The 22,286-nt window shown below is 45.3% G+C and overlaps 1 protein-coding gene across 6 annotated transcripts in view; it reads right to left on the bottom strand.

Annotated features, from left to right (window-relative positions):
- LOC308076446 (ras-GEF domain-containing family member 1C-like) overlaps positions 1–22,021 on the bottom strand; it is a 37,447-nt gene extending 15,426 nt beyond the window's left edge. For 5 of the 6 annotated variants that reach the window (XM_080416719.1, XM_080416722.1, XM_080416721.1 and 2 more), the window contains exons 1-3: positions 21,696–22,021; positions 7,067–7,303; positions 5,960–6,082 (exon numbers count right to left, since the gene is read on the bottom strand). In XM_080416719.1, coding sequence (XP_080272845.1) covers positions 5,960–6,082; positions 7,067–7,297 — 354 coding nt within the window. In that variant the 5' untranslated portion in view covers positions 7,298–7,303; positions 21,696–22,021. The remainder of the gene's footprint in view (positions 1–5,959; positions 6,083–7,066; positions 7,304–21,695) is intronic. The other variant, XM_080416720.1, reaches the window with a different exon arrangement.
- Between the last annotated feature and the right edge of the window lie 265 nt (positions 22,022–22,286).

Here is a 22,286-nt window from a genome sequence, read left to right as displayed (position 1 = left end):
CCTCTACTCCAACTATGTGCAAGGAAATGAATGTCGCCCTCAGTCGTCCCTTTATGGCTACAGAGTGGTGTTGAAAATCTTAGAAGTGCGACAACGGCAAGCCGGCACTGGTGCCATAGGCTGGGTAAAAGTACAGAGTGATGGCCCTGAAATAGTGCCAGCAGGCAGTACAGTCGTCCTTGATGGGCTGCTCATTATGAATAATGCTCATTGTGAAAAGTGGGTCGCTGTAGAGGCCGCATCAAGATCTTCCCTTCCTGGTGGGCTACTAGTGGCACGCTCCCTGTGCACCTTGCCTGTTAAGCGCCCCTGCCGTCTCCCAGTTATGATAAAGAATGAGAGTAAAAATGACCTCACAATTCCTCCTAAAACAGTGCTAGCTGAGATCCATGCTATTCAGAAGGTGATGGGAAAGGAGCATTCTGCAGACTCAAATGCCCCCCAAGCTAGAGAGCTGGACTTGGACTTTGGTGACTCACCATTGTCACCTGAGTGGAGAGATCGGATCACGAAACAGCTAAAGTCGATGCCTGACGTGTTCGCCCTTCATGATCTAGATTATGGCCACACTGACAAGGTGAAACACCACATCAGACTGAGTGATAATACCCCGTTCAAACACAGAGCTAGACCCATTCATCCCCAGGATGTAGATGCAGTCCGAAAGCACCTTCAAGAGCTACTGGATGCTGGTATCATCCGTGAGTCAGAGTCCCCATTCGCATCTCCCATAGTCGTTGTTCGGAAAAAGAATGGCTCTGTGCGTTTATGTATCGACTTCCGAAAACTCAACTCCCAGACCATCAAAGATGCCTACGCACTACCCAACTTGGAGGACGTGTTCTCCCTGTTAACTGGCTCGAAATGGTTCTCAGTCCTTGATCTAAAATCGGGATATTATCAGATTGAGATGGAGGAAGCTGAAAAAGAAAGGACTGCCTTTGTGTGCCCCCTTGGATTTTGGGAGTTTAATAGAATGCCACAGGGAATAACAAACGCACCAAGTACTTTCCAACGGCTTATGGAAAGATGCATGGGAGATCTCAACCGCAGAGAAGTATTGGTCTTCATTGACGATCTCATAATCTTCTCGGACACCCTGGAAGAGCATGAGTCGAGGCTACTACAGGTCCTGAAACGACTAAAAGAGTACGGATTGAAATTATCTCCGGAAAAATGTAAATTCTTCCAACAATCTGTCAGATATCTTGGACATATTGTGTCCCAACATGGAGTACAGACAGACCCAGAAAAGATCGAAGCCCTTAAGACCTGGCCAGAACCCAAGAATCTCAAAGACTTACGTTCTTTCTTAGGATTTTCCGGCTACTATCGCCGTTTCGTACAAGATTATTCCAAGGTCATCAAGCCTCTTAATGACCTAACAGCAGGGTACCCCCCTCTAAGGAAAAACAGCAGTGGAGGGAAAAGTAAAACTGTTCAGTACTTCAACCCAAAGGAGTCATTTGGAGAGAGGTGGACTTCATCGTGTCAAAGAGCCTTTGAAGAGATCATTAACAAGCTCACTACAGCCCCTGTCTTGGGGTTTGCAAACCCCAAACTTCCATACATCCTACACACCGACGCTAGTACAACAGGGCTTGGCGCAGCATTGTACCAAGAGCAAGATGGACAGAAGAGAGCGATTGCCTTTGCAAGCAGAGGACTGTCGAGAAGTGAGGCTAAATATCCCGCGCACAAGCTAGAGTTCCTGGCTCTAAAGTGGGCCGTCACTGCCAAGTTCAGTGATTATCTTTATGGCACAGACTTTACTGTTGTCACGGACAGTAATCCACTAACTTATATCTTGACCTCTGCCAAGTTGGACGCCACTAGCTACAGGTGGTTGTCAGCCCTGTCAACCTACTCCTTCAAGCTTCAATACAGAGCAGGAACTCAAAACCAGGATGCGGATGGACTTTCAAGGCGACCACATGGAGAGCTCAAGAATGATGCAGTGTCAAGGAAAGAAAGTGAAAGAATCAAACAGTTCACTCTACATTATATGACAGATGAGGAAAACCAAGATGTTGTTCTGCCCGAAGCGGTAAAAGCTATCTGTGAAAGGCATGATGTCCACTGGGTTCACCGAGATCCTTCCAACTCAGACCCATCAGTCACTCTGGTGGAATCTCTGGCTATCCATGCCGATGCTTTACCCAGTGAGTTCCAGCAGGAAGACAATCATGGACTCCCGGTGGTTGCTCACTTGACGGTAGAGGAGTTGAGAGACAAACAAAGAACTGATTCAGATCTCCGAGCAGTTATTGAACACTTGGAGTTGGGAGAGCAGCCTGCTCCTACAGTACGACAAGAGCTCCCTGACCTTGCCTTGTGGCTTCGGGAGTGGAAGCGATTGGAGCTAATGGATGGAGTGTTATATAGGACACGACAAGAAAATGGACGGGTCACACACCAATTAGCATTGCCAGTTGAACTAAGAGCCACTGTTCTGAAAAGTTTACATGATGACATAGGCCATCTAGGTATCGAACGGACTCTTGACCTTGTGAGGTCGCGATTCTATTGGCCTAGGATGGCTGGAGATGTAGATCACAAGATAAAGACCTGTGAGCGCTGTGTGCGCCGAAAGACCCCACCTGAGAGGGCAGCCCCTCTGGTGAACATCACAACCAGTAGACCTTTGGAGTTGGTCTGCATGGACTTTCTCTCATTGGAGCCTGACCGGAGTAACACCAAAGACATACTGGTCCTGACAGATCACTTCACCAAATACGCAGTTGCCATACCAACCCGAAATCAAAAGGCACAGACGGTGGCCAAGTGTCTGTGGGAAAATTTCTTTGTGCACTATGGGTTTCCTGAAAAACTTCTGAGTGACCAAGGGCCGGATTTTGAATCCCACACAATCAAAGAGTTATGCCGAATCGCTGGTATTCACAAAGTGAGGACCACACCGTATCACCCAAGAGGAAATCCCGTAGAAAGGTTCAATCGAACCCTCCTCCAGATGTTGGGTACTCTAGAGAACAAAGATAAGTCTCATTGGCGGGAGTTCGTTAGACCTCTAGTGCACGCCTATAACTGCACGCGGAACGACGTAACTGGGTTTACCCCATATGAATTGATGTTCGGCAGACAACCTCGGTTGCCAGTTGACTTGGCATTTGGCCTACCTGTCAGCAGTCCAACCAAGTCACACTCCCACTATGTACATGATTTAAAAGAGCGCCTGGAAGAAAGCTACCGTGTTGCCATTGAAAATTCCTCCAAGATAGCTCAACGCAACAAGCTCCGCTTCGACAAACGAGTCGTTGATTCCACCCTTGAGTCAGGCGACCGAGTATTGGTGAGGAATGTCCGGATAAGAGGAAAACATAAATTGGCCGATAAATGGGAGTCTGACATATACGTAGTGGTCAAGCGAGCTGGCAACCTTCCAGTATATACAGTCCGACCAGAAGGCAAAGAAGGTCCACTCCGGACTCTACATCGTGATCTATTGCTGCCCTGTGGATTTCTACCTGTTGCTGAGTTAGAAGAACCTCCAAAGGCAACTGTGAACAGACCTAAAACAAGAAAGCAGTCTAGTATTGAAGTGACTGATGAGGCTGATATATCAGAAGATCATTCAGATTTTGAAGATCATGACGACTACTACTTACCTGAACATACATCAAACACTGACCTAATTGAAACAAGAATCCTGACCCGGTCAGAGCCCGTACCTCCGAGGGAAAGACAGACGATCAGGGAGAAAAACCAACATGCATGTACAGTTGAGGTGCATCCTGCCCCTGCCAACTTAGACGAAAAGGAAGAATATTGCCTTATTAGGCAACTGGAGAAAGACCAGCAGTGTTCAGATTCCGAAAGAGGATCAGCAGAAAGGACTCCTCTCGATCTCCCTTCCCCTAGAGTTAGGAGGCCTCCAACTCTGAGAGACAATACCTCGACCGAGCTCAGTCTAAACAGACTTGATAACTCTCTGGTTCATGAACACTCAGTACCTGTTGAACAAGAAACCATGATGTTTCCAGAATCAGAAGAGTCAGATTCCCCTGAAACAGAAAGAGAAGTTGTTGGAAAACCCACAGAGAATGAAACCTTACCTGAACCCAATATCATGGATGAAAGTCTCCCTGTTCTCTCAGACCTGTCATTTAGTGATAGCAACAGAAGCGACAAGAGGTCAAATGACAGTGAACCTAGTCAAGAAGTATCAGTCGAAAGAAGCTATGATCGTACAGAAGCTGAAAGTCTGGATGAAGGAACAACCCCCCCAACCTGCACAAAAGAAAGTGAAACCCCTATTAGACATTCCCAGAGGCTTAGAGCACCCCCTGACAGATTTCAGTACAATCAGTTAGGAAACCCCTTACTGTCTATAGCTCAGTCTTTTGTTCAAAGCCTGAATGTAGCTTTTGCAGATGCACTACAGAGTTTTAGTTATGATGATGCCCTTACCAAAGCACTGCTTGGTCAGTCATGTAGGTGTAACGGGACGTACACACCTTCAGGGGGGGAGGATGTAACCCATGTTACCATGCCTTAAAATAGGATTTAAAAGCTACAAGGAATTAGCAGTAAATAAAGATTTCAAAAGGAATATTTGTCATGAATATTAAAATAGAATCAGCAATATATTAAATATTGCATAAAATCCATGAAGGAAATGGAGCTTTGTGTCCAACAAAATAAGTCCGTTGTACAAATGTCCTCAATATAGAGAGGTCTCACATAATATTCACTTAAGGTGAAGGTGTTTTATTTTGAAGTGTAAAGTTTTGGGTGGCACTGGAACAAAGCAGACCTGAGATCAGTGACACTTTTCACTGACCAATCAGAGCCCTGCTTGCTGCAGGAGTGAGTGAAGGAACAGACCTGAGCCCAATCAGAGCCCTGCTTAGTGCAGGAGAGGGTGAAAACAGAACGTCATATTCTAGAGACACTCTCTTTGATCTAAAACCAGAGGAGAAGCACGTCGCATCTTCCTGGAGATTGATTACACATTGAATAACGTTTTCAAAGATACACGTTGATTAAAGGGAGAACCTCCCATTGTGCAGTTGATTGATCCAAAACACAACGTTAGTGAGCTTTGATCCTGGAAGAAACTCACTGATGATCCATGCTGTGTGAACCATGCCCTTGCACAAAAGAATATGAGAACTCAAACTTGATTGTTCTGGCTGGGTCTTTTAAGAGTGGATTTCAACTGTGGAAGTCTTTGATCTACAACCAACCGTGGTGAAGAGTTCAGCAGTTGGTGAACAAACCCATCTGAGTCCATCCGAAAATAACTGTTGCTTTGATCTGGAGAACTGGTAGGATTGACTATTGCAAAGAACACTGAAGGAATAGTTTCATGGACATTTCATTCTTTCCACTGAACTGAGAAAACAAAAGGAAAGAAAAAGAAAAGAAGACACACTGGTTATTGTTTTAAAATCAATTTCATGTTGACTGATATATTTGAGCATTACGCTGTCATTTCAATTAAGGGTATTTTTGATACAAGAAGTGAACAAGTTTTTTTGTTGTTATAAAGATATTTTTTGATGAAAAGGTCAAACTGTATTTTGATATAAGAGTAAAACATTTCATCTAATCATTTAATTTACTAAAAGGTTAAAACCATTTCATTTCATGCTTTGGGGTTAAAATCCATTTAATTGATATACTGAGGTTAAAAACTAAACATTACTTAGGCTTAAAGGACTAAAAAGTATTTAATAAAAAAGCTTCAGGTTTGACGTCACAGTTCAATAACGTAATTTTAGGATAAATAGGAACACAAAAATAAGATACATAAAAACTTATGTTCAAGACTGACCACTAGTCTATTTAGGTGGTGTTTTTGATGCACTAGTCCAAACAAATGCTAATTTGATAGAAGTAGAAATACACATCTGTACCGGCCAGTGTCTGCTAATATACGTCAGGACTGAGCCCGGGTTACACTTGCATATATGTGCATGCATAGAGCGCAACTGACCGTGTCCAGCGGACTCTGGTCCAGTTGTTGTTGTTTAATGCACAGTTCACACACTCTGGCCAGCAGCTCCGGAGGTGGAATGAAGAGTCGTGCGCTCAGCAGGAAGGTGAACACGTAGGCTTTCTGTCAACGGGGGGAGAGAGATACTGTCACCGTCCATGACAACACAGCATCTTTTACAACGGCGGAGAGTCTGCAACTGAGCTGCTGCACCGATGAAGCTCTGGAGCAGTGGTTCCCAAACCTTTTCATGTGAAGGACCCCCAAAATGATATATTGTATTTGGCTGCGGACCCCCATCTCATATTTCGTGACAGTGACCTCCAGAAGCAAAGATTTTAGTTTAACATGTTCGCTCTAAAAATATATATTTATATTCAAAGATTTGCAAAACAGATCTACAAGCTCATAGCGCGGCACTCGCACTATGAGCTTGTATATCTGCTATTTTTGAATAGCCAAAGTATAACATAATATGGTTAAAGTGGTTAAAATGATTGTGACGCTAATTCAGTAACTAATTCTAAGTAATTTAGCTGAGGACCCCCCCAGCTTGAGATGGACCCCCCTGAGTCCCCACTTTGAGGACCAATGCTCTAGAGCAGCTCCTCTCAACCAGGGCCTTGAGGAAATAATTGCAAGTGGGCCTCCAAATAATTGGCAAAACACTATGATTTCAATGATAATATGACATTAAAATATTTTGTAGAAACACTGTTATTCTTTAAAACCTTGGAAAATGTGTTAAATAGGAGCTTAAATAACTATGTTGGTTCCATTGATCCAAGCCGGAACACAATCGATTGATTCATCATTAAAATAAACACGCGTTTTATCCCCTATAAACGGTATTTTAAACAAAACCGTTTTCCATCACTTTCCTGATTGAAATAACATTGTTTTTTTCCTTCTTTTTTTCCTCTCTCTCTCTCTCTCAAGCCTGATTTATACTTTGTCGCACATCATGTCTCGCTCACCTAAAACCTGCCGCTCTACGAGCTCACAATGCGCACGTTGTGAGCTTGTAGATCAGCTATTTTCAGCACGTTAAATGACCACTGTACGTAGTGAAGATGACAAATGAGAAACAGACTTTTATGTTCATACCTCGGGGTAATAGTCAGCAGTGGGCACCAGGTTCTGGATGAGGGTGTCCAGGGAGGCAGAGGTGATGGGGGGCCCTTCAGCCAGGCAAGCGCCAGGCCTCGGGTCCGACTGCGGGGCCCCGCCGCCCCCCTCCTCCTCCCCCTCCTCCTCCCCAGGCTCAGCACAGGCCAGGTGGGGGCTGAAGCCACTGGGAGTGTTGAACATGGTGCCTGGGCAGGCAGTTTGGGGCATTCCTGGCTGGAGCAAAGACACGCACACACGCATGCACGCACACACACACACACACACACACACACACACACACACACACACACACACAACACACACATAAAGACGTGTTAGCAGATTTTGATAGAAACAGGGATAGGGTTAGGACGATGTAAAATAAGAACGTTAGATTTGTTAGATATTTATATCAAGTGTGTTGTCACATATTGACCCCCCAGGGGTCCTTGAAGGGGTTCCAGGGGGTCCCCAGCTAAATTAGCATCACAATCAGTTTAACCACTTTAACCACATTTTATACTTGGGCTATGGGGGGGGGGATCTAGCAGACACTGTGTCCTTACAATGTCCTGTTTGTCCTCTCAGAGAGTTTCACTTCCTCTCGGCTCAGACTACAACACACACACTTTCCATCCTGCTACCGCCGCCACGCTGCCGTCGTCGGGGGGATACGGAGCACCCCCCCCCCCCCGCCCCAGCAGCTGCCCCCGACAAGAGGAAGAGAGGGAGAATATGGGTCACCCCGTCGCCGTGGAGACCGTCTCTGCCCGGGAGCGATCGTGTGTCCTCCGCTCTCTTACCCCTTTACGTGCACCTCAACGCGTCGGGTTACCCGTTTTAAAAATTCAACACACCACTTCCCTCAGTGGTGCCAACAAGACGGTTGTAGCGTAGCAGAGGTACCATTGAGAAATAGAGTGCCTGATATACTCCAGTGTCATTCGGGCGGAAACCTTGAATGTCCAAAACAGTGTTACTTTTCAGGCAATGTAAAAAAAGAAACCGTCCTCCAATGGAGCCTAGTGTAGTTATTACTGACTCAAAAGGCTCTTGTTAATACTTTTCATTGGTTGAATATTTATAACACTCACAGACAGACATAGCCCCTTAACTTTCAACCTGCCGTGTTGTGAGCTTGTAGAGCTGCTACTTTCACTATTTTAGCACAATTGCTTTGTAATAAAAAAATGTGCTTATTGATGATTTGATTCATCGTCAAGGTAATCGATAGAATAATCACTAAGAAAATAATTGATAGTTGCAGCCCTATGTCTCCTTCACTCAACTGTGCACCTGCTCCTACTGAGCAAGGCCTCAAGTAACTCTCTCTCTCTCTCTCTCTTGACATCACCCATCAATCATCCCCACACACCATTAAAGTTCCACTGATGCTGAGAGACCTCAGGGTCAGAGCAGACAGACACAGAGCAAGCTCTTTCATACATACAACATTTGGTTTAAACTTTACACGCACATGTACACACACACACACACACACACACACACACACACACACACACACACACACACACACACACACACACACACACACACACACACACACACACACACACACACACACACACACACACACACACACACACACAATTATTTTGTCATTATTTTGTTACTTTCTTTATCTCCTTCATTTACTAATATTTATTTTACTTTGGTAAGAGTATTGTATTCTGGAAGTTGCATTCCGACAAATTCTGGTCGTTTTCCTTATAAGGTGATGTGCCGGTGGAAAGACCGTGCTACGCTTCCGTGCAGATGGACAGTGTTTTGTTTTGTTTGTATGCAGCGTGCCGCTGACCAACAGGTTTGTGTGTTCGTTACTTGTAACCTTTAAATCTTAAGACAATATTGTATGGTTTGAACGTCTTATTGATTGAATTAATTGCACTTCAGCGTGTGTTCGCTGTGTTTATGGGCACTTCAACGAACTTTATGGGCATTCGAAGAACTCATTCCCTTTGGTTCTGTGCAGCAGCCAGTGAGGTGTGTTTGTATTTTCTTTGAGCATTTGTTACATTTGATTTATTGTTCAATATTTCTATGTTATGTTTCTGTGTGTTTCTGCTTTATTTTTGTTACCAGTTTGACGTTGGATTACGTGTGCCAGTAAGAGAGCATAAATAATCAAACAGTGAGAAAGAACTACTCGTTTTCGGCTGAAGGGAGTGACACACACATTCAGAGCACGCTACGGCAGCAACAGGTGACAGAAACAGATAAGAGAGTTAAAAGAAATGAACCCATTCACCCTGAGTGTCCCTCTGTTAGCCAAGTCCAACACACTTCAAAGTGAGGTGTTAAATCGGTTGGTTTAAATGAACCTCAACCTACCACATACAAAACCTCTTCGGGGCAGTGATTGAACTGTTTGGTTGCTACTATATATGTCTATGAAACCAAGGACCTCAACGGAAACAAGTCCGCAAGGACTTTTTTGGACGGACCTTTTAGACAAAAGTATTATAAATGTAACTGTGATGTTTTACATTCTTTTTGCCTAATAACAATTTCAATCAATCAATCAATTCAAACTCAAAGACAATGAAAACTGAAAACCGAACATCTGCATTAAAACAAAGAATAGTAAATGAACCATCTGTTTCTACTTTCTAACTGTTCACATCAACTAAGGTTACCATCATCCACAGCCACTGCTCTGAAGCAACACAGGACTGGTATGAGTTTAATTCCTGTCATGTCCTTCCGGCACCCCCCACCTCCCCCCACGGATTTAACAACCTCGCTGGCGGACCGGTGTCACGGATCCCCGGGGTGAAGGGTCAAGCACGCGTTGGCTTGTTCGACCGCAGCGCATGTCTACAGTTTCCTGTGTGAGAGGCTCAGCTTTCCTTTGTTCACTCTCATTCAAGTTGCGCGCACACGTACACGCACGTGTACACCACACACACACACACACACACACACACACACACACACACACACACACTGCAAGCCTGGGGGAAGGGTAGCAGACGGTAGTGTTACTGGTAGTGTTCTGTCAGTGAGTTCAAACACAGCTCCTCAGAGTCACACGTCGTCTGTTATATGATGTGCAAAGGGGGCATCATGGTGCTTCTACAGTAGCACTCGACTCGTAATACAGAATGAGATATGTAACCACGTACTCCTCTATAAGTTACACATAGACTGAGATATTTATTAACCATGCACTCCTCAGTAGTGGTGCGACAGTTAATCAAACTAATCGATTTAACCGATTATAACGATCATCAATAATGTAATAAAATAATAAGTAATAATTGATCAATATGGAAAAATAATCGGTTGACAACGCATTTACAGCGGGAATTGCATAACTGGGTGGGGCATGCATTTCAAACTCGCATCGTTCCTGAGTAGGACGATGTCCGACAAGTTACTTAGGAATTACTGAACCTCGACCAACCTATATTTTCAAACACAGCAATCTGCCTTACCACTGACAAAGTAGTGGCGCGTTTATTCGCCTGTGAAAACACATGCACTGCTAGACGGGCGCTCCTGCACACTGACAGGCTCATAACACATCTGGGTGGTTCTCTCACATATTCTGTTTCACAGTTTCTGCACATTTAAAAAAAGTCCAAATTTAATCAACATAGTATCGCTCTATGAAGCACTCTCTTTTAAACATAGTGTATTATGAGTTAAAATCACTAGTTGAATAAATGCTTTAAAGCTGTGATCCGGAACTTAATTTAATGAACAAAACGTTATTTTAACCAATGTTAACAGTGGTTGGAGGTGGTCTTACTACTCTTCCATTGAGACATTTAGACCCCAGTAGGATGTCTACATGGTTGACCAGTAATACTGCCTGAAGCTCATAGCGCACAATATCTCCCCCTGGCCAAGCTGAGTGGTAGAAATTCGGTCCCTCGTGTGGTAGACCTGGGTTCGAATCCCGGGGAGAAGGACATTAAAGTTAGGGATTGCAGCTTTAACCTCTAATGCCTAATACTGAAGCTCATTCCCTCCCTTCGCTGTGCTACTGTCTGCCTCTTTGGCTCCAGAAGGGGAAACCCTGTGTGTCCTTGGAGTGAGCCGCCATTAGAATGGATGACAGCGGGCCACCACCACTGACACGCCACCGGACCGGGGAGATCCACAGACTGATAGGGAGGGAAAGCCCTGGTGTAAGCACTTCCTCTGATACCACTGACAGCAGGACAAAGGCTGCTCAGCTGCGTGGATGAGAGACCGTGAGGTTCATCTATGAGTCACTGCAGTGTTTGTACACACAGACACCACAAGTACAGTATAAAACATGCACGTGCACACACACTAGCCCAAAAACACACACTCGAAGGCCCTCTGCTACCTTGTGTGCTTGTGAGTAAGTGTGTCTGTCTGTGCCTCTGTGCCTGTGTGTGCCTGTGTGTGTGTGTGTGTGTGTGTGTGTGTGTGTGTGTGTGTGTGTGTGTGTGTGTGTGTGTGTGTGTGTGCGCGCGCGTGTGCGGTACGTGAGCTTGCTATAAATGAAAATCTCTATGCTTTGTCATTGTCTTATTTCTCTCCTCCACTCCCATCTCCTCTCCCATTCTCCACTCTTCTCCTCTCCCATCCTCTCCTCTCCTCTCCTCTCCTCTATAAATCAGAGTCATCCTTTCTTCACAACACCGCATTTCTGTCAGGCGATGCCTCATGGTCTCCAGCTGCAGACCAAAGGTCAGTCAGTTAACACTTCAACAAAATGTATGTCTGTGATGTTAAATTTTAGGATTAGATACTCACCATCCAATGTAATCACCTTTATACTGCTATTTTATGCACAATTGCCTTTATTTTTTCTATAATTTAATATAGGAGCTTTACAGGACAACAAGCCCAAAGTCGCTTATAATAAGCAGACCTGGCAACACTGGCAGGATCTTGCAGACCAGCGCTGCCAGCTCTAAGGCATGCGCACAACAACGTGCGCATCAGCCGACAATTTGTGCTGAACTAAATGCGAACAGACTGCCAGTCTGAAGTAGTCTGAAGTAGTCACGGTGCGTCACCTTTCCATGGCTCCATCCATGACGCACCGTACTCCTAGCCTGCTCATCATGTCACATCAACACCACAGGACGGAGCACTAAGTAAGACAAGCAGCTAAGACATGTTCTCTAACCCCACCTGAGATCCACCTCCACAGTAACACTATCTATTCTAGACAACTCTCTCTGTGTGTGTGTGTGTGTGTGTGTGTGTGTGTGTGTGTGTGTGTGTGTGTGTGTGTGTGTGTGTGTGTGTGTGTGTGTGTGTGCTTGTATAACTATACTTGTGAGGGAAAAATTTCCCCATAAATATAGAAGAAGTTATAGAAGGTTTTGACATTTTGAGAACGTTTTTCCTGGTCCTCGTAATCTATAAGTATAGTAATACAAGTAAGACACGCGAACGCGGGAAGCGAACGCAGCCCTATTTTTTTTTTGTCTTTTTTAAATTGTTATGTTGTGTATTTACGGACTTGTAATCTGTGTTATTTCACCGTGATGGGGAGAGCGTAGAGAGAAAGTCACGTGACTGCCTCCGCCTCGTATTGAAGTCAATGGGGGGGATATGGTTCTCCTATGCACGGAGTTTCGGAGTTCCTAGTCATCTATGCACGGAATTGCCGTTTGTCAATCCGTGCTATTTCACCGTGTTTGGGGGCGATCGGGTTGGTTTCATAGTAAGCTCCACTCTGAGATCTGTCAGCAGCCAATGAGAGCGTGAGTCACATGGGGGCGCAGCTGCACACAGGCAGTGCACACAGAGCCACACACAGAGCCACACACACACAACCCGAGCACGGTTTCATAGTAAGCTCCACTTGGGCGGAGGCGCGCTTCACGCGCCTCCTTCCACGTTCGCAACAAATGTATGTGTGTGTGTGTGTGTTTGTGTGTGTGTGTGTACACACGTGTGTGCATGGATTCGCGTGCATGTGTGTGTGTGTGTGTGTGTTATCGCTGTCATCGGGCTGTCTGCTTTGTCCTATCAGTATTAACAGAGTGCCACTGTCTGGAGAGCCCCGCCACTTTATCAGCACCCTGGACTCTGTGCGCGTTTGTGTGTCGTCGTGTGCATATGCGCGAGTGTCTGTGTGCTGTGTGCACACGTCATTGTGTTGCTGAAACAAAGGCATTCTTCTCATGGCTGAGAGGCTTAAAGGTGTCAAGCTGCTTCCTTAGACTCATCTATTCTTCCACTCTCCCCGTCCACCCTCCATCTCTATTTTCTTACTCTCTGTGAAACCTGTTCCCCTACTTCAGCTCAGCATTACTCACACCTGTGTGTGTGCGTGCGTGCGTGTGTGCGTGCGTGCGTGCATGCGTGTGTGTCCGTGTGTGTGTGTGTCCGTGTGTGTGTGTGTGTGTGTGTGTGTGTGTGTGTGTGTGTGTGCGTGCGTGTGTGTGTCCGTGTGTGTCCGTGTGTGTGTGTGTGTGTGTGTGTGTGTCCGTGTGTGTGTGTGTGTGTGTGTGTGTGTGTGTTGCGGAGGAGGTCAAAACACAGCTGCTGACTGTGTGTTGTGTCACCTGGGAGGCTCACAGGTCAGGGTGTTCAGCACGGCAGACAGATTTCCTTTCGTACTACTGTAGTACGACGGTGTCGCTTGCCAAAAAATGTATCGCAACACATTGTTAGCTTGTAGATCAGTTCTTTTTGGTAAGTGACATCCTTGAGCGATAGAGTATAGAGATTCAGCGTTACAGCTGAAGGAGTGTCATTCACACCCAATCAAACCACAGTCTGACCTGTCTGACCTCTGCCGTTAAAGAGCCTATAGGTCAGAGTTGAGGGGTCAAAAGGGGTCAAAGGTAGCACAGTACTGGCTTTGTTTGCATCCAGTGCAACACCGGGGTCATCCTGTTAATTATGTACCACTCCTTGGCCCAGATTCCAAGCTAGAAATAGATTTTAAGAAGGTCTTTCATTAAATAAAGGCCCTCAGAGCCACTATCAAAGCAGGTTGAGGTTGACGCTGGTTCACGGTGATTCATTTACACTGCTGTCCATTACTCAGCCATCACAAAGCCAAAAGCAGGTCAATGTGAGGTAACACACACACACACACACACACACACACACTTACATGAGTAACACCTGAGAATCGAACCACTTGGGAAAACCAAACATCTACCGCTAGGCCAAGAGGGAGTGACCCTTTCGCCAGGGGAGCTACTCTGCTACACACTAGGGGTGGGACGATATATCGATATCGCGATACATCGCGATACTTTCTCCCACGATAACTAATCGATATACTGCCAAAAAATATCGATATTAAAAAAAATATATATATATATATATTATTATTTTTTTAAGTTTTTGATACGTTGTTTATCCTACTCTGTATTTGTGTAATGATGATTTTGAACTGTTGCTATTTTATGTGTTTATGAATTGAATACAAGGACTATCGTGATATATCGTTGGTGAAATTTCATGCAATATATCGTGATATCGCAATATATCGATATTTTCAGATATCGTGATATATCGTTGGTGAAATTTCTTGCAATATATATTGAATATCGTGATATCGCAATATATCGAATATCGTGATATATATTGTTATCTAATTTATTATATAGTGATGAAAGAATGGATGCACTGGACCCCTTATAATGGAACAGTCCAATAATCTACAGTTGAGATCGACAGAAACACTAATGGACTGATGTAAAATGTCCACGAGTGGCTTATTTCTAAATCCATTTGACCGGATATGCTTTTTAGTCAAAGGGTATATTACACACATACACAGTATATCTGATGCCAAGAAAGCGCAAAAGTGAAACCTAATATGTCATGTAATTCTATTCTAAGACAAGCACAGCATCATCTTAACAGCAAAGTCAGCAAACAAAGTGTTGCAGCAGCCATTTGTTTTGTTTTCATTGTCACTTCCTGTTTTCAGAGATCATGGTTGATGATATTCTGTGACAAATTGTTGGTCGGGTCAAAAGCTGCTTGCACCCTTTTTCCTGGTGAGAGATGTGATGAGTAAGACTCAAGGTTTGCAGAGGAGGTGAGTTTTCAGACAGTTTGTCTGGGAGTTGAACTCCCCTAGCTCTTTTTGCTCCTCACCAGACTCCATCCTAACAACACATGCTGCAACAACTCCCACCCAATTTACACACTAACACTTCTCTTCTAATTTAAGATTGCTTTCTTCACACTATTAGCATAATTCCATTTCAATGCCTCGTCTATTTCAAGATTCTGCTCCCAAACAATCCTGGCATTTGTTTATTTTTAGTCCTGACACCAATTTCGTAGCGTAGTGAGATGAGCTCTGGTGTGTTTTCACTCTGTCCTACATTATCCTCCACGCTCCTTGAAGGCTGATAGCGGTTTAACTGAAATTTGAATGCCTTTGAGTTTTTCTCCTCCCCATGTTGACAATAAAATAAAGAATACAAGTAAACACCTCTCTCTTCCCTCTATTCCTGTTTACCCTCCCTCTCCATGCCCTTCCCAATGTGCCAGTCTGGATGCCCATACAGATGGCCCTGCAGCAGCCCACTGCCCCCAGTGGGAGCTGCTGGCACAAGACGCCGGCCCTTTGGACCTCTGCCTTCAACGCCCCCCCCCAAGTCCCTAGAGGACTCTGCTCTATTGGTGCCCAAAGCGATGCCAAACCCCGGCCTCGGGCAGACTTCCAGGCTGCTGCCCACCGCACCACCGCCAACAGAGAGTGAGTGAAGAATACCACACAGATGTCACACAGAGGCTCACGCCTTCAAACAAAACCAAAACACCGGACTGTTGTCGGCGAGCGGTCTGCGTGGGGAGGGTGGGGTCGGATTGGGAAAACAAATGAGTTCATTGTGCCTTGAAAAAAACACATGCATGCACACTTGCACCCACACGGCAGCCAAACACAGTGTTGAGTTACCATCAAGACATTCCAGCTCCCCACCCATTCCTCTCTCTCTCTGTGTCTGTGTCTCTCTCTCACTCTCTCTCTGACAGAGGTTGAGAATCATGCTGCAGGGCTCAATGGAGACACGCTCTGCAAATCCTTTTATTGAAAGTCCTCTGTGGCATCTGAACACGGTCATGGAGAGACACATACTGGCACCTGTTTCACACACACATCACCTCCATCAATCTCAATGTAAACCTTGTTAGGAATTCCAGGCCATGAACACGCCCTGCAGCCTGTCTGTGTGTGTGTGTGTGTGTGTGTGTGTGTGTGTGTGTGTGTGTGTGTGTGTGTATGACGTGCGTGTGTGTGTGTGTGTGTGTGTGTGTGTGTGTGTGTGTGTGTGTAAACAGTAACACACAGCCAGCTATCCTCATTCCTTAAAAACACAGTGTGCATGTGTTTACAGTATGTGCGCTCTTGTGCATGTGTGTGTCCTTATGTGATGCATGTGTGCATACTGCGCACACATGTTTGAGAAGGATGAGTGGTTGTGAAGCCAAACCAAGCCCCTCCGAGGTCCTCAGAGCCCTCTCACTTCCTGAACAGACGGAGGACGACAGACACAGACGATAAAAACAGGGTACGCAAGGTCACACACCTTCGCTCCCTAAAGTCATCACCTCACCAACATTTACATTTAGATGGAATCAAGGTCAGCATTATATGAAATGGTGGCCTTGAGGCAAAGCAAAAAAAATTTTTTTCGAACAAATAAATAAATTAACATTTTAAATCCCCTGCCCAGAAAATAGCTGATCTACAAGTTCACAATGCATCGTGCCATGTGAGGTTGTAGATCTATTTTTGCCACTAGTTAAGGTTGAGTGCCATTATCTCTCAGAGAAGGAGATGAGAAGGATGAGATGAGACTCCTGCATAGTGGGAGTGGACCATCTATCATGTTACTTTGAGATAATTGCAGCGGAGCACAGACTGCGTTTTTTAGTGGTTACGCAGCAAATGTCTCAGCTATAAGAGACCTAAATCTGTCATATTGCTTTAAAAAAAAGTACGCCCTGAATTATTCATAATATTCAAATGTATAACCACCTGGTGAGTGGTGACGCAACGCTCCTTTGAATTCAACTGGACAGGAGTGATTTGGCTCCCTTCCCAAACAAGACATAATTCTGCTTGAAGTGCCACTTAGAACAAATTATCATCTCAAAACGTGGATGAAAGGAGATGCGAGGAGGAAGCAAAAACAGAGAGGTTAAAAGGCATCCTGAAGGATTCCTCACTAATGGTTTGCATTGTACTTACAGTACATCTACCTGGCTACGGTCAAATAGTTGCAGTGGTCAGAACGTACAGGATTGCATTAGTCTCAATTATCACGTACTGTGTAAACTTCATAAACCAAGAGAGATGGCAACTGATGCAAATCTAATAACAAGGCATTACTAATTTCATCACGGCTGTCACCGGCCATACTTTAATGGATCTATCATAGCATCTATCTCCCCCATAGATAGACATAGACAATGCCATGTGTCACTGTCGATGTAACTAATTAGAATCGGGAAGGATAGCATGGCTTGATCTCACGCTTCATGAGTTATGATATGATTATACATACACACACACACACACACACACACACACACACACACACACACACACACACACACACACACACACACACACACACACACACACACACACACACACACACACACACACACACACACACACACACACACACACACACACACACACACACGATGCTGCACCATTCACCCATAGATTACTGTCTTAGGCTTGTTATATTTATATATATATATATGTTATTGATCCTTTCACACTATTTACTGTACAAAACTCAAGTGTTGTTTTTGACCCAGGAAATCCAAATAGACAGAACATCAATATCCGTCCAGCGTCCATATGACCACATGCAGGCCATGTGGAGCCAGATAAGCGCCAGGCCAGCACCAGAGTGGGCTGAGCGTTGCCATGGAGTCCAGGCTCGTGTTGGGAGGTAATTAGATGCCTGTTGAGTCCCCACTGTGATACCCCCCCCCCCCCCCCACGTCTCTCTTTTATTAGATCAAACCCCCCTCTCGTCTCTTGAGAGGAAGTTACGGACAATAGTGATCGTACGTGAACCCTTCCCGCTAATGCTATATGACCTGTCAGGCTGTGTCAGCTGCATCGCAACCACCAACCAGGCCTGTCAGGTACATCATGTGCACCCCTATACACCCAGAGGCCTGTCAGGTACATCATGTGCACCCCAACACATCCAGAGGCCTGTCAGGTACATCATGTGCACCCCAACACATCCAGAGGCCTGTCAGGTACCATGTTTTGTCCCTCTTAACCCATTCAATCCGGGGACGCATCTCTGTCATTTTAGATTCATTTGGCTATTCAAAAATAGCAGATATACAAGCTCATAGCGCGGCACTCTCGGAGCTTGTAGATCTATTTTTTATTCTATTTTTATCGTGAAAATGTGTGCAAATCTTTGAACAAAATATTTGACAAAATGTTAGCTTTAAAAAATATATATTCAAAGATTTTGCACAAAATGTTCATGATCTTTCAAAGAAAATAGCAGATCTACAAGCACTTGGTGCCACGCTGTGAGCTTGTATATCCGCTATTTTTGAATAGCCAAAGAAATCTAAAATGACACAGACGCGTTCCCGGATTGAGTGGGTTAAATGTTAGCCACTTTCAACCTGGTGTCCCTATTTTGGGCAACGTCATTACATTAGGCAACGGTTTTCAAAACACTTTCAAGAATAGCAGATCTGCAAAGGTTGCATCATCATGACGCATCATGATCTTTTACATCTGATATTCTTGACAGTGTTTGGAATAGGGCTTTCAGTGGTTAAACCTGCAAGGTGGTTGTAGCTGTGTGTGCTCAGAGAAAACGGGACAAACTCCACAACCCAAAATCCCCAGGCTTCACGATGAAAGGAACAAGAGGCACTGTGACGGATGCATTCTGTTCCAATGTGTCTACAGGGCCTGTTCTGTGCATGCTAGACATGAAGGCAAAGTATGATCGCAGTTTTTCAGTGCAAGAGGTAAACACTGGAATTCCTCCAGTCAGTGTAAAATCGAACAGGCTGTGATGTCTTAGAGAGTGACCTCATGTTTGGACTGTTTTGATCGGTACTGTAGATGGTCAATAAGAGTAGAGCAGCGTGTGATCTATGAGTCCTCTAGTTTCTCGTCACACACACACACACACACACACACACACACACACACACACACACACACACACACACAACACACACACACACACACACACACACACACACTCACACACACCCCTCCCCCATTACACACACCCATAAACCTTCTGGTGGTGATAAAGCTGTCGTTGCTACCACACTTAACAGGCGCTGTGTTTACCTCCATATGGCCCCGCCCCACTGGCGCCCCAGACAAACCCTGAGCATGCACACACACACGCACACGCACACGCACACACACACGCACGCGAAACGACTACGGGAACCAGCCCCTCGCCGTCTCATGTCTAACTAGATGCCCTCATTAACAGTCCACCTGTTATTCTCCACAGACTTGGCCTGGATTAGGGGAACATGCAGAGTGTACTACGTCTGTATCTGCGTATGACTTACTGTTGACATACCACTGCCGTAGTGACTCAACAACGTGCTGTTAGACCACGCTGTCATTTCCCTTCAGTACCGTTTTATAGCTGTGGGCATTGAGTGTTTAGAGGCACAGCGTGGATTCACTCTGCTGAACGGGAAAATCCAACAACCAGGTAGCCACAAAGTCGGGCTTGGACTGCTGGGAGGCAAAGGTGATGGGGCATGAATATAGCTATACAGTGGATGACATGACAGACATCACAGAGAAGTCAAAAAGATTCTACTGCATGATGCTGTCTGTTACAACAATGTGTTTGTTTTCACCCCTGGGCACAGAAGAACTCACTGCCAGTCAAGGTGAGTGAGAGTGGATAAATACACACTCCCCAGGGTGACATCGTGGAGAGAGACCGAGAAAGACAGATGTGTGCATTGGAAAGAGGAAGAATGAAGCTCCACGCTGAGAGAGGAGGGGGAGAAATCTGAAGCCCCACTGCCATGCTCCGTTCTCCTGGGGGGCAGGGTGGTGCAGGCTGGGTGTGGGAATGTTGGGAACAGTGATGCCTGTGGTGGTAACATATCAGCAACCCAGTGTAGAATATCTCCCCACCTAACTGGTTTCTCAAAGATACTCGCTTACTTTCATGCACCTTGCAGTATATATGCCGTGGGCTAGATACATTTGCCACAGTAATCCTTGTGCGTTGGCGTTGAAAAGCAATGCAGCACGCCTGCAACATCTCTCTATAGAGGTGTTAAACTGCTTCCCAATCCCTAGGTATGGAATAGAATAACGATCACAGGACCACAATGAAAAAAGCCCCTATCCTTTTAACAATCATTGTAAAATCATACCTCTGTAGGCTACTATTTGCAAACTGTCAATAAAGTATTCAATCAAACTGTGTTGTTCAGTACAGTTATGGTTCAAATCAAAAAGTCAAACCAGATCGATTTTAGCACTGTAGATAGGCTATAGTGGAATAAGATACAACCACACCCAGTCACCATTTCCTACTAACAATAAACATTAATGGTTGACAAGTGATATCAGTGGTGTACATTTCTCTCTCTCTCTCTCTCTCTCTGGTAGAGGGAGGGGGGGGGGGTAGTGTTAGAGGAAATCCGCGTGCGCTAGCACATTTAATGATTACACAAATAGAGATTGATAGATAAGCACAACACGTCGTAGCATGTGAACCAAAACAAGGGCCACGCAGTAAGCATACACATGCCAGACTGCCAGTACTTCCACTTTCTGATATTAAAAAGCCCTGGCTGCTGGCTGCATGGCTACGGACGACGTTTTCATTCTTGCTTGTCCACAATGTCACCTGCAGACCCTCCAGCTTTAAGCCGGCCCGGGACCCTCCCTCCCTCCCTGGCGTGTGCTTAATTCCATCATGACATTGTGGATGGTGTGTGGCTCTAGTCGTGACAAATTGACCAAAATGATATTGTGGCTCCACGCAGATAGGAACGAGCAGAGATTTCCATACATAAATACAGATAGGACTTTAATACACGCCCTTTGCAGCTCAGCCGCTGACTCACACCGCATACAGACTAGTTTATGACGCTTTGCATCGTAGTAAAGTGATGCGGCTGACTTCTCAGAGCAGAGCCTGTCGGCACGCGACACCGTGGTACTACGGAGTATACATGCTGCTCATCTCAGTCGGGTAGGACACACTGTCGTTGCCCTGATACCATCAGCCGTGTTGGTCAACTTTGAACCACACAGCAGAGTGTGCGCTCTGTTCTGACGCCGACGTACCTTTTCAAGCACCGTGCTGGAATCGAACCCCGGGCTTCAACTCGGTAGACCGGGCAGGTAACAAGCAACGCCAAGAGAACTTGCTGCCTTGGAGGGGCAAGTTACGGCGCTATGTTTTGCGGGGTCGCTACGCTATGAATAAATGTCTAAATGCACACAACTGATTATATCGCAGATCCACGGGGGGCTTTTCTCACTCTCTCTCTCCCCATCACGCACACGCGCGGGTAAACTCACATAGACAGTACACACACACATGCGGAGATGCTGCGGGCGTGAGTGAAATGTTAATATATATTATTATGCCCACATGATGATGTAGAATAGATCATGTGTACTTACCACCAGCTCTACACTGTCAAGTCCATCCTTCAGTCCAGTTGCTGCATCCAACGTCAATGTGGAAATAGTTCTAATCCAGATATTCCCAAATCAATTAACGCATATAACTATAATAATAATGAAACAAATCGCACGTCAGACGGATCCAAGACCCACGGGATAAATGGGTTTAAAAACGAGGAAACGTACTCTTCAGGCTGAACGCAAATGTCGTTCATTTACTGCAGGTTGAATGTTTGACAGCGACTCGTTGTAAAGTGAATTCCCTCTGATCTGATCTGATCCACCGGAGGAGACGCAGTGAAGGTGTGGTGGTTGTTCTGAGTCTGACGACTAGATGTTTCTGTAGGGAAGCCACTGACGACGAGACGCTCTCTCTATTGCTCTCTCGCTCTCTCTCTCCACACACACATACACACACACACACACACACACACACACACACACACACACACACACACACACACACACACACACACACACACACACACACACACACACACACACACACACACACACACACACACACACACACACACACACACAGTCACACACAGTCACACACAGTCACACACACACACACACACACAC

This window comes from Gymnoscopelus braueri (assembly GCF_963280865.1).
Source record: "Gymnoscopelus braueri genome assembly, chromosome: 20".
Taxonomy (NCBI): domain Eukaryota; kingdom Metazoa; phylum Chordata; class Actinopteri; order Myctophiformes; family Myctophidae; genus Gymnoscopelus; species Gymnoscopelus braueri.
The sequence above is the reverse complement of the archived record's forward strand: the minus strand, read 5'-3'. Positions and strand labels throughout refer to the sequence as shown.